Raw genomic sequence first — 13,029 nt, 5'->3', positions numbered from 1 at the left:
GCACGACGTTTCATTACATTTCTTCTTATATTTTGCACAGTTTTGACTTTTGAAACAAAGTACCTCAATTACGCAACATGATTATTACTTTAAAATCCATATGCCAACTGTTTTGACATATTTTCTTAAAGGATATATGCCCTACTTATTATAGTACCTTATAATAACCTGAATATGTGGTTAGGTTCTGGTCATATTGTAGTGTTTGGGATTTAGAAATAATACGACACATCAGCACGTTTATGAAACTGCAAGTGCTTATGTTTTTTTTGTTTTTTTGTTTTTTCAAATGATTTCAGTGCCAAAGAAACCCCGAGTTGGAAAAACAGCACGTGAACGCAGCATATAATGCATTTCCCAGCATGCTTTGCTCTATAGGACTGGTTGCGTATGCTCCACTCCATTGAGAGAGGAATTTACAGCCAGTCTGCACAGACTTTCAACCTTTCAGACCATTCATCACTTCATGTTTCATACGAAGAGAAAATTTCACAAAAAACAATGAATCAGAAATGTAGTTTTTAGCTCGTAAAATTGCAAACAGTAGATATTAAAATTGTGGTGCCTGTTACAGAAAAAGAGGATTTGCAAACTGTCCTGTGATTGACCAGCTCCTACCTGATATAAATAAATGCATGAACGGCAGATCCTCCTCCTTTGTAGTGCGTTAGTAAAAACAGAGTAATTTGAAACAGTATGACAACAGTGTTTACCTTTCTGCTTCACCTCCTGTCAGTCACCTGACAGGCGTGACGAGTGTTTCCATATGGCACACAGCAGTAATGGTTTAAGCCCAACACAAACTACAAACAACACAATTGAAGAGGGGGGAACATGTACGTAAGACACATTATCAAAGAAGGAAAGCCATTTCTCAAAGCAAAACTTTATTTCAGAATATTTTATAGTTACATTCAACAGAACTTTCACAACCGTGCTGTAGACTGAAAAGACCAGATGTCTGCAGATATTGTTCCCAAGGGTTAATGTATTAACTCCCAAAACAAAGTTCTGTAATGCACTGACTTCAGGCAATCAGAGTCTGAGTGTATCACAGAACTTTATTTGGAAAGCCACAGTGCCACCTCATAGGTTTGTCCTTGTGTGGAACCGTATCCTCCTCTTGACTGGGTGCTCCTTTAACCTGCAGCCAGGCAAAAAAACCAAAAGAAAAAAAAAAAGGACACTCATGTTGCATTATCCTTCTTGCAGCACAGACGTCAATGTTCAGTACATGACTGAGAAAATGATTAACATCACTGTTGAGGCATTAGCTCTGATCTGTACGGTTTAAAGACTAGGCCTACAAAACGCCTCACTGTCTGAGGGGTTTTTCTCCAGAGTCACACAGGTAAACCAGGCCAGGTGGAGTCTTTTTACACACAGTCAGCTCTGAAGAAGTGATTAAATGGATAAATATCACTTAAGCTTGTGCAATAGCCAGTCCTGTAGCACACTGCCTCTCCCAAAATGTTCCTAAAATGTATTTACTTACCTCTCTTCAAGGGTGACCATCTGTTTGTTGCAAAGTTTTAATACTCAAACCAATCTGAAGTTCAAATTTGTGGTGATGTATTTAAAAGGAACTTTTCACTCCTGTGAGAGGGTGTCATTGTCTCCACCTTGTGTGCTTCAGCAACTTCTTGAATTCATCAGACTGTGAACACTGAGCTATTTACTAAACAATGAAAGCACGGTAGATATGACTGCAATGAGGAAAGTTCAGTAGGACAGCTGAGTTCCAGTAATATCAAGTTATATCAGTTTGAAGGTAGTTTCCAGACTTTGCCCTCCATCAGCAATAAGGTGACAGCAACTTCCCAAAGAGCAAAATACTCACTCACAACAAATAATGGCGTTTCTCAGGCGCAAAACTTACTTCAAAGTATTGCGATGAAGAAAAAAAAGCAGATTTGACATACTGTACCTGGTGTAGGTAGACGCAAAGGGACCAGCTGCAATCCAACACGAGGGGCAAATCTAGATCTTAAAACGCAAACGTTAAAAAAAAGAAGCCATCTGGAGACATTGCAGGCCAGTGCTGGATTCGCACTGCAATTGTGTGTTTTGGCTGCGGTCGCTGTCCGTGTGCGGACTTGCAGCGCTCCAGTCGTAAGGTGTCTCTCGCCGCTTTTACCTTTTCTCGCTCCGGCTGTGAGCTCTGAGCGCTTCTCTATATGCAGCTGGAAGAATGTCGACGTGGAGCTGCCAAACGTGAACGCGTGCTCATGAGCGCGCACGGCAGGGGGAAAAAATAGGCTTTTTTAGTGTAATTTCACGCAGTGGCACAGTGAGCTGCACTTAAGTGCGAGCTTCTTTACAGATAGGTGCGAGAGCCGCGACCACGGCTGCCTTATAACCCCGACATGTTTCAAAAGACGCTTAATTACATCTCGATCCGACTTCTTACTGACGCGGAGGTGTCAGACTGGTCCAAATTAAACACGATGTTCGGTTTCTTTTTCTTTCTTTTTTTTCTTTATTTTGCATATTCTTTCGGTTTCCTCGTGTCGACCAAAGACACTTTAAAATGAATTTTCAAGTCACCTTCACTCATCTGTTCTGTGAAACAGAGTTGAAATAAGTGCCCCTCTTAAAAGTACACAATGTAAAGAACATTTAAAAAAAATTGATAGTTTAATTTGTTCAAATCAGGTTTCCATAGTCTGTTGAAGCAGCTCGACACTATAACACTGGATTCTCCTTACTGATGCATTCATACTTTAATCCTGGTTCTGTTCACAATGGAGCAGCTTTTCACTGCTGTTTAATGTACAGCACGTGTAATGGAAACTATATAACCGAAAGCCCACAATGTCGACCACTGCCTTACTGTTATCCTAAATTACAAGTCTCACAGTCTGACTCCAATTGCTGTAAGTGTGCCAACAAAATGTACTCGAATGTGAAAGTACAGGATAGTCCTCCATTAACTGAAAGCTTTCATAATATTTTATAAGACTGCAGATGACTTCAGAGTACTGGGGAGGTTCAAAACTGTATGAGGGAAGAATATTTTATCAACCTCCAGCATGAATTCTAAGTCACTAGCAATAAGCCAGTTGACACAGTATTTCACTGTGTGTAGCGAAGTGTAAAGAAGCATAAAATTACTTGAGTAAAAGACAATCACAGTAATGTAATCAAAGGCACTTGAGCAGATGAGGTTACAGTCTGACAAGTTTGTTGTGTATCTTGATATAACTCAATATAACTTAGTTCTGAGAGCCTGGCTTGTTTATTATTGTGGAATGAAGTAAAGCTAAAAGAGGGGAAACACCTAAGAGTATTTCTAAAGTAGGCAGCTTTTGAGTGAAAAGTTGTATATCTGATTGGCTGTTAAAGGACTTTCATGTAATAACTTTTCAAACAGTATTTGCTGAGCAAAGTTGCACGTAAATGGAAACTGTCTGTGTTTGTGGACAGAGCATAAGAGGGAAAACAAATGTCCATCAAAACTAAAAAAAATAAAAAATGTAAAAACCCACACATTCAGCCGATCCCACAAAAAATAAGCAAGCAGATGTTTTCCACCCAGTAAAAACATTCATATGCCAAAAGGCTGTTTGCAGCAGTATGTGTAGTTTGTAAATGTAATGTTAAATAGAAATAAAGGTTTCCACGCATTATGCCATGTCAGATGTGACTTGTCCAGAATGTTAACATCACTGTGATGTATGGAGAGTGCTACAGAGGCTATGGAGAATGCTAATTACAGTGACCACTAATGGCTAGTATGTTCTTTTTTTGTACTTTACTGAAGTACTGCACGGAACACTTACTTTTTGTTCTATTTCATAACTATATCACCAAAAAATTTTCTTTTTCAGTTCTGTTATTTAAGATTCAGTATTCTAGTTGGCTTCGACTTCATAATTTTGAGACACATATTCTTGTCATACATCTACAAGGTGTTGCCCACTTATCCCTATTGTCCATAGGAAACATCCCTGAGGTCTTTTCAGATGTATTCTCAAGCATGATAAGTCACATTTAAACATTTTAAACTTGAACAATTAACTATTTACTCAAATATACTTTTTATCCTTAATTTTAAGCCATAAAAACCCATAACACCAGTAACTGCCACAAATGTAATGTTGGAATGAGTTACTCATTACTGGAGACCTGTCCAGGATGGAGAGGATGGACCTGCCTTTAGGTAGCTGCTGTGCCCACTGTCTCGCAACCCTGATCAGGAGAAAACAAAGCAGATGATGGATGGATGGATGGACGGAAAAAATCAAAATAGTGAATAATCCCAGGGGAAGCAGTGTAAACTCTGATGGGCAGGAAGGAATGACGCCGGGTGGTGTTTTAGGAGGAACGAGTCTCTGACTGAAGGTGCTCTTGGTCTCACATGAGAACATCATGGAGAAGGTGTTTGTCTTTTTGTGCTCACTTTGTACTCAGTCCATCACTGATCTTATAACCAGGGGAGCGTGCACGAGGTGACAGGCACTGAGTTGTGACCTGATCTTAAGGAGGGAGCATAGACAGTTTGGGAGGGAGCATGGTTGAGCTCTATGCAAACAGATAATTCAATCTAAAAATAAAAAAGAGAGAGAATAATTTCCTTCTCAGAAAGTCAACATCAAACAATGCATAACAAGCTGTAAAGAATTATCATCCTGCAGTTCATCCACATACTATTTCATCCTCCAACAACCAAACCTGTATTTCTTCTGTAGCGACTGTTTCTTGTTCCAAGTTTCTTCAGAGCAAATTGAATTCCACACAGGAGAGGAATTAGTCTTATTAAATTTAATTAAAGTCAAACCTGCCTCTAATCTGTAGTCAAAGAAAACAAAGCAAAAAAACAAAAACAAAAAACAAACAAACAAAAACAGCCAATCACCAGATGAGGATAGTTGAAGTTATCTTGATGTATTTACTAAAACCTGCTTACAAGGGGAAGAATATCTCATCCTGGTCGAAGTGACCCCCACAACTCACACTGTTGCAGATCCTGGTCAAAGAGGTGGAATAGCATTAATCTACAGTATAACTAATATTCTTATCAGTCCAAGAACAAAACTGATCCAGAAATCCTTTGAAAGTTTCATTTTAAAGGTCTTGCATAACAGTTGGAAGGTATTTATATTAGTTGTAGTGTATCATTTTCCAGCTCAATATTGGCTGTTTATCTAAATTCTTTCAAATTTACATTTGAGGAAGATAGATAAAGATAAAGCCATAGTGGGTGACTTTTATATTCATAGATGTTGAGAATGACATTTCCATTTATTATAATAACCCTTGACAATGCTGTCACGCGTTTGGCACAGACATTGATTAATTAAGAGCTTTTCCTCAAATCATTTCCTCATTGTCATTTATTAATCTGTCTCTGTCCTATCCTTTTCTCCACAACTATTTCCTAACCTCTACTGGAACAGCAGAAAGTGCCCACTCCTGAGGCGTCTGCAACCTTCCCCTTGGTAAAGGGGAGTTTTCACCTTTCCACTGTCGCCTGCTCATTGGGAATAATTGGATTTTGCTCCAGGAAAGTGCCTTGATGTGACTGTTGCATTGTTCTTGGTTGAAAAGATAAAATAAAAATGAAACTAAATGAATGAAGTGCATTTTGTTGTTGATATTTTCAACCTCTAAAGAAAATTGAGATTTCTTTTATTGACTTGGTGTGTGTGTGTGTGTGTGTGTGTGTGTGTGTGTGTGTGTGTGTGTGTGTGTGTGTGGCGGGGGGTGGGGGGCATTGTTTCCACGCGCTGGTGGATGACTTCAATGTTTCCAAGGGGACTTTAGGGCCCCAGGGCCTCCAGCTCCTTTAACAGGAGTGTTGAACAGCAGGGGGCGCTGTGCACCACAATAAACTGCCCATGACGGAGTTCAAATAAAGGTGGTCAAACAAGTTTTACTTTTTTTTTTATGATTGAACCTAATCTCAGGAAGCTACTATTATGGCTTTCATTTGATATCGGTCGATCTTTATTTATTTAGGAGCCTTCCAAAGTACCAAAGCGTGTTGCGTAAGGATGCTCCGCCTGGTGCGCGCGCACACGCGTCTCCTTTATCTCATAGGCCGCCCAAAGGGGGACGATCCCTGCCGCAGTTCCGAGGAGGCAGCAGTTCCCTGAGCTCGGCTTCTGTGACGGACTGTGTCGGCTGTGGACCGCTCGCCATCTTAACCTGCCGTTTGGGGAATAACGCCGCACATTCATTGGCCATAAGGCGGTTTTGTTTTTATAATTTTTCATAACAATACAAATCTCCATGATGATGGAAATGGAGGTGATGCACTCCAGTCAACAGGTAAATAAGGAGTTTTTTTTTAATGTGACAGCTTGAAAAGATGACATAGACCGCGAACTTACCTTTTATACAATCTGCTGTGGAGAAGCTGAGTTCATATAAACTTTTTATTTGTGAATATATCCGATTGAAACATTGTCACAGCATGACGGTGTTACTAAGACGTAGTTAAGTCTTTCTTATGTTGAAACGTCAACTTCAGAGCTGCCCATCGCAAAGGAAATACAGTATTTGACAGTGTTTATTAACAGATATTAGTGTCGCTTTCAGTTCTGCAAGTCATCCGCTTGTGACGTTTTTCTCCGACAGGAAATAAAATCATTTCTAAGAAAGAAGCGTGTCAGACGCTGTCGTCATGGCGTGTCTTATAAATAAAAAGACACCGTCTATTTCGTCCTCATAAGTTTGGTATTCAAAATACCTGGAGTCTCCTCGGTTATTTTCCTTGAAGCCGCGTTTCTTCTCCTCCCCCTTCTCGTCAAGCATGTGATCCCATATCTGATTTAGAGGAACCTCAAACCACCATAAACAACGTTTTTTTAAGGCCTATATTGTTGCCTCTGACTTTTGCTGTATGCTTGTTGGTCAACTACAGTCATGTGAAATCACCACCAAAAAAGTCATGTCCGGACATGTTTCCCCCCCTCCTCCTCGAGTTTCTGGCAGAAATATTGAACTTGGTTGAACTTTACTGAAAGCCGGAGTTTACATGTGTAAAGTTGTTTTAAGCCCGTCGCGAGGAGGGGTTCAGTGTGAGTCCAGAGGAGACTGATGAAGGGCTGATTTGGAACATATGCGGCTGTGTTTCATCATCCGTGGTCAAGGGTTGGATGTCCACTGAAATGTGATGAAAGTAAGTGTAATAAACCAGCAGAGGCAGGTCCCCTCTGAGGCTCCTGAGCAGACAAGTGAATGAACAACCCATAGTAAAGCACACACACACAGACACACACACACAGACACATACAGACACAGTCAGAATCAGCCATTAAAGTTGACAGGTCTTGTTGTTTCTATTTTGAACTACAAGCTTGTTTGACTACATATTTGCATATCTACGATCTTGCTGTGTCTGGGAAATGTGAGTTGCTTTTCTAGGTAGTTTCCTCATACTGGTGCCAATCCCAGTCTTGTGACAGCTTTTTAAACGATGGCATACCTGAACGTAAACACATCCGCCTTCAACAATCCTGTTTGTGGTCAGTTCTAAAAGTACCCTGAATAACAAGCTGAGCTTGTCTGGGGTTTCGTGGGAGTCTGCTTCATGGGTCACAGTGAAAGTGTGAATTGAGGTTGTATTATGGAGACGGCTGACCTTTATGTGATTATTTTGTGAAGGGGCTTGTATGACTCGTCTGATGAGCTGACAAGGTGTGACCAACAGACAAAAGCGCTGTTTTTTTTTAGCCTTGAAAACATCAATGACCTCAAGAAATGTGTTCCCACACAGAGGTGGCTTCCTCATTCCGACAGAGGCTATAATTTCTTGTTGTGTGCTCACCTCTCTGTTGGTGCTTTGTAGTAGACAGTCTTGGTAATGTGTAATCCGTTAGTGGTCACGCTGCTGATGCAACACTGAGGCAAGGAGGGTTAGTGGGTTTTTATTTTCCAGTGCCACTGCTGTAGTCAGAAAAACTCATCAACAATGGCCTAAAATATGCCTGGGTGTACTGGTATATAGCTGATGTTACCTTATAAAAATTCACAAAACACAACATTTTTTATTTAGGAAAACAGATCAGCTGATCCAACATTATCTTATGGTATTCTCTAAACAGTTTCACATCCTTATGCGTGTGCATTGTTCTTCTTTGTGTTTCATTCCTCCCCCCTACTTCCCTCTTGGCTTCCTTCAGGCCGAGTCTGCCCATTGCCCTATAACTTAGTATAATGCAGCTTTGCTCATGAGTTATGTTTAAAACCCAATGTAGGGAAGAAAGAAGTCACATGCTCAGATGGTTTCTCCCTGAACCAGGATCTTTGGTTTATGCAACATAGCAGGGCCTTGAGAAATGGTTTCCTTCTGTAAATAATTCCAGTAAAAGGCCCAGAAAGAGAGCAGCACTTATTCCTCCTAGTGTTTCTTGTTTAAAAAGATGAGTTTCATTTGGCTCAAGAGGATATAGCGTTATAATCCTGTCATGCTGAATCTAATGTTAACAGCATTCAGTCTGTGAACATTTTAGACAAGTGTACTTCTTTGCTTAACAGTGTAAGTAGGGAGTTTAAGAACCACGATTTCTGCTGCAAAGTCACATTTTAACATTGATTTTATTTGATGGGGCTCATGATATTATAATGTTATGTTAAATCCCCCTTGGATGTGGCTTAATCTCATTTTTTCCTTTAAATTCTTTCATTATTGTAGTGGTAAAGTCTGAATTGAGCATTTACCAAGGAGTATTTAGTAAAAAATACCAGCTGCCAAATAGCTTGAATGTGACACCAAACATCACACCTTGGTATAATTGGATGGGTAAAGATTTCTTTACTTGGAAAGAGTATCAGATGAGGATACATGTCTTCAGCTGGTGTGTGGTGGCAACAGGGGAATGAGAGAAGTGCATTCATTATTCATGCAGCTTCTCCCTCTTGACATTAGTGCCAGTGATGTTGTCAGTGAGCAGATACTGAGGGACGGAGCTGGGTGTGGCAGGTGCAACAGCCACGCTTCACAGCAGGGAGGCTCCTCTCTTCCTCCAGTGCAGACTGTTTTATCGCTACTGGCCAGCATGGCCGGCTGCTCGCAACTCCCTGAACCGGTCTGCGTCTGTCTCTCCAGGACATGGACCTGATTGACATACTGTGGAAGCAGGACATCGATCTGGGCGCCAGGCGGGAGGTGTTTGACTACAACCACCGTCAGAAAGAGCATGAGCTGCAGAGGCAGCGGGAGCTGGAGGAGGAGAAGAGGCTGCATTTGCTCCGGGAGCAGGAGAAGGCCCTGCTGGCACAGCTGCAGCTAGACGAGGAGACCGGAGAGTACATACCACGCCCGCCGACGAGCGCCCCGCTGCAGACGGCCGTCTCACCTTTAGAGGTTACACAGGTATGTGCACATGCCATCATTGCTCATGTCGGCAGTGAACCACTCCCACCTTGTTTGATAGGCTGCGGCTGCTGTAGCTACGTTACCACCTCATTCTGTGTAATTACAGCCACGCAGGTGGGACTGTAGTTTTGCATAGGTGTCGTTGCTCCAGAGAGTTTTCTGCAGAGAGCTCAGGCTAAAAACTATTTTTAAACATGTGGTGTTGAACTGAGGAGAGTGATTTGGAAATCTGACAGCAGTTCAACTTCTGTTGCAGAATGTGGGCTTCAGACAGGAAAGCGATGAAGCCATGTCTTTTGATGAATGTTTGCTGCTGCTGGCAGAGACGTTTCCTATAACAGAATCTGAGGTAAGAAGATTGAATTATCTCTAAAACCAAGAAATACCAAAGAGATCTGAAAGCATCCATTAACTGTGCTATACATTTGTCTTACAGAATACCCCAGTTTGCCTAGAAACACCTGCTTCATCATCCATCAGCAGCAACATGATGATGTCCCCGGAGCAGCCGGCTGTGTCTCCGGCCAGCCTCTCTTCAGGTCAGCTGCCTCCACCACAGAGGATATCTCCAGATTTCGAGCAGGCCTGGATGGAGCTGCTGTCCCTTCCTGAGCTACAGGTATGGATTCTGCACCTGATGGCGCTGCAGTCTGCATGAAACAGATACTCAAAGAATGCAGGAGTCTGGCAATCGAGGACAAATGCTTTTTTGTTTGACTTGTAAGAGAAGGGACTCATTTCAGCAAGGCAAGTGCGTGCAGTTCATTCCTCTGTCATTAGGTTTCCCGTTTAAGACCTTAGAAAGCTTTAAAGAGGTAAGTGCCTGAGATGGGATGGCGGTTTTATCATTAATAGCCACTATTGTGAGATGATTATCTGAGATATAAGGTGTGGCAATCGTGAAATTATCCCTGACTGGCTGAAAGGTGAAGATTCGTGCAGAGTAGTTTTCAGCTGCAGCTTATCAGTGTAGTTTCAAGTCGCCTCATATTTGCATTGGCTAGTGGGTGGAAACACTGTGCCCTTATTTGCCTTGACCTCTCACCAGCTTACCGGAGTGGACTGAACTCCAATCTGAACCATAAAACAGCAATGCACCTTTTTTTATGGCCAGCGAGCCACATAAAAGAGAAAAGCAGTTTTCTGTCGAATAAAACCTCAGCACTGAATAATGAAGACAGACCAGTCTGTCACCAGGATGCTGGACAGATTCAGCAAGTGCATATCTAGTTATCAACAATAACCAGCTCTGCGAGCACTTGTCCGTGAAATACCAGTCAACTGGAAAAGCTGCATGGCTCAGTGGGAAAAGTCATGGCAACTACTAACTTCCTGATACAAGCAAGAGATTAGGAACAATTCCTTTCATGTTTGACTTGGAAAATGACAAACCTTCTCCCAATGTTTTTTGAGTAGAGAATGTAGGTTTAGTTCCAAACCCATACTGTGCATGCAACTGGCAGCATTGCCCTTCTGGTAATGTCATCTAAACAAAACAAAGTTGATGATTACTATGATTTATATTGTGTTTATTTTAATGAATTTGTATCCATCTGGTTTCTTTTCCAGCAATGCCTGAACATGCCAATGGAGGACACATCAGAAACCACAACCTATCCTCTACCGAACAGTCCTGAAGTGCAGAATCCCAACTTCCCCTTTTACCCCATGACCAGCGTCACAGACGAGAAAACAAACTGTTTAAATGTTGGTCCTGTAGAGTTTATAAACGCATTCGAGGGCTCTGTTCCCTCTATGGCTCGATCTGAGGACATCGGCCAGATGAAGGTGGAGGCTCCTCACCTGAATTCTAGCTACAGTGCCGACAGCTTCTGTGATGTATTTTATCCTAACGCCATGATGGACGAGAGCAGTGCCCACCACAGACTGGAAGGAAACGAAAGCGCCAACTTGTCTGACGTCCCCATCAAGGCCCCGTTCACACCCATGGACGCATACAGCCTCTCACCCGGAGACGGGTTTGACAGAGGCAAACAAAGTCTGTCAGAAGTGCCAGATTCAGATTCAGGAATATCATCAAATGCGAGTCCAAATGCAAGTTCACCGCAGAAGTCCGTGTATGGGAGCGGGTCCTTCAGTTACAGCGATTCCGAGATGGACGAGTTTGACCAAAATCCTGGGAGTGCAGAGTCTGACTATTCCGAGATGTTCTCAATCAATTTCCAACCCGATGATCTAGATCCGGCACTTTGTTTATCTGCACCGACTGGTCAGCCGCACGAGCAGGTGAAGAAACCCAAACAGCACTCGGTGGAGCTGGCAGAGGAGAGCGGTCACGACGACGCTCCCTTCACCAAAGACAAGCAGAAGCGACGCTCCGACGTGCGTCTCTCTCGAGACGAGCAGAGGGCCAAGGCCCTCAAGATCCCCTTCACCGTCGACATGATAATCAATCTGCCCGTCGACGACTTCAACGAGATGATGTCGAAGCAGCAACTGAACGAGGCCCAGCTGGCCCTGGTCCGCGACATCCGCCGGCGCGGCAAGAACAAGGTGGCCGCCCAGAACTGCCGCAAGCGCAAGATGGAGAACATCGTGGGTCTGGAGAACGACCTGGACTCGCTGAAGGAGGAGAAAGACCGTCTGCTGAGCGAGAAGAGAGAGTACATGACGAGTCTGAAGGACACGAAGCGGCAGCTCAACAGCTTGTACCTGGAGGTCTTCGGCCTGCTGAGAGACGAGAAGGGGAACTCTTACTCTCCCTCAGACTACTCCCTCCAGCAGTCCACCGACGGCAGCATCTTTCTGGTCCCCCGCATTAAAAAGACATACAAGAGCGAAGACGTCCACTAATCTTTGTAATATGGTACTGCGTCATCCTAGTATACTATGCAATAACTTTGTAGTCTCTCAGCTTTACGCAGTCGTAGCTCGGCAGAACTATTGTATAGTTTTTGCTCACCTCCCTCGGACGTTGTAATATTTTTGATATTTTACTTTTGTACTCAGATTCTTTAACCAATAGCTTGTAAATATAAGTATTACTTGCCTTTAAGATTGATAAACATGTTACTGTACGTGTATATACATTGTAAATATATTTCCGTATGCTAATGATTGTTTCAATCACTGTTACTTGTTTTATAACTTTCCCTTTATGATTTGCTGCGTTTTTTTTTTTTAAAAATCCTGATTATTCTGTGCCTTCAAATAAACTGTTCATATAGCTATACGTCCCATTTTCTGAGAACAGAACATTGTGTGGTTTACTGCGGCCACATCCTGCAGCAGATTGATGCCAGATGGATTTATAGTCTGAGGAACGGTTACATAACTTACCACATGTTCAAGGCAGTTCTTGACTTGAAGCTTTTTTTTTTGTGTCGAAGGGCTTACAAAAAAGGCAAATAGATGCAATTTCGTACTGAAACAAAAGCGTCATTGGTTTAGACCGCTTGCACAATCTGCTGGCTCTTTATTAGCTCTGGCTTGTTTGTACAGTAACCTAAATCTTTTAATTCAGTGGAAATCCTGCCCAACGGAATCACGCCCACTGCATTCATTTTGATGCACAACAAAGACCACAATTGTTGGGTTACAGTAGAGTATGCTTAGCGCAAAGCATGCATACCGACTCCACAATGGGCCGACAGGGAGGGAGGCATACTCAAAGGGCAGAGCCGGGCGCGATCGGCACGTCTCCCGCATGCACTTTCACACACAGATCCTACCCTTTGACTGCC

At 42.6% G+C, this 13,029-nt stretch overlaps 1 protein-coding gene across 1 annotated transcript; it reads left to right on the top strand.

Annotated features, from left to right (window-relative positions):
• The first annotated feature begins 6,066 nt into the window (after positions 1–6,066).
• nfe2l2a (nfe2 like bZIP transcription factor 2a) lies at positions 6,067–12,514 on the top strand. Its single transcript, XM_030111437.1, has 5 exons — positions 6,067–6,273; positions 9,056–9,322; positions 9,582–9,674; positions 9,762–9,944; positions 10,895–12,514. Exons 1-5 carry the CDS (start codon positions 6,235–6,237, stop codon positions 12,137–12,139), a joined length of 1,827 nt encoding a protein of 608 aa, XP_029967297.1. The 5' UTR covers positions 6,067–6,234; the 3' UTR covers positions 12,140–12,514.
• Positions 12,515–13,029: the final 515 nt, after the last annotated feature.

The sequence above is a fragment of the Salarias fasciatus genome, chromosome 16, assembly GCF_902148845.1.
Source record: "Salarias fasciatus chromosome 16, fSalaFa1.1, whole genome shotgun sequence".
In the NCBI taxonomy this organism is placed as follows: Eukaryota; Metazoa; Chordata; class Actinopteri; order Blenniiformes; family Blenniidae; genus Salarias; species Salarias fasciatus.
This window is presented reverse-complemented; position numbering and strand designations above follow the sequence as displayed.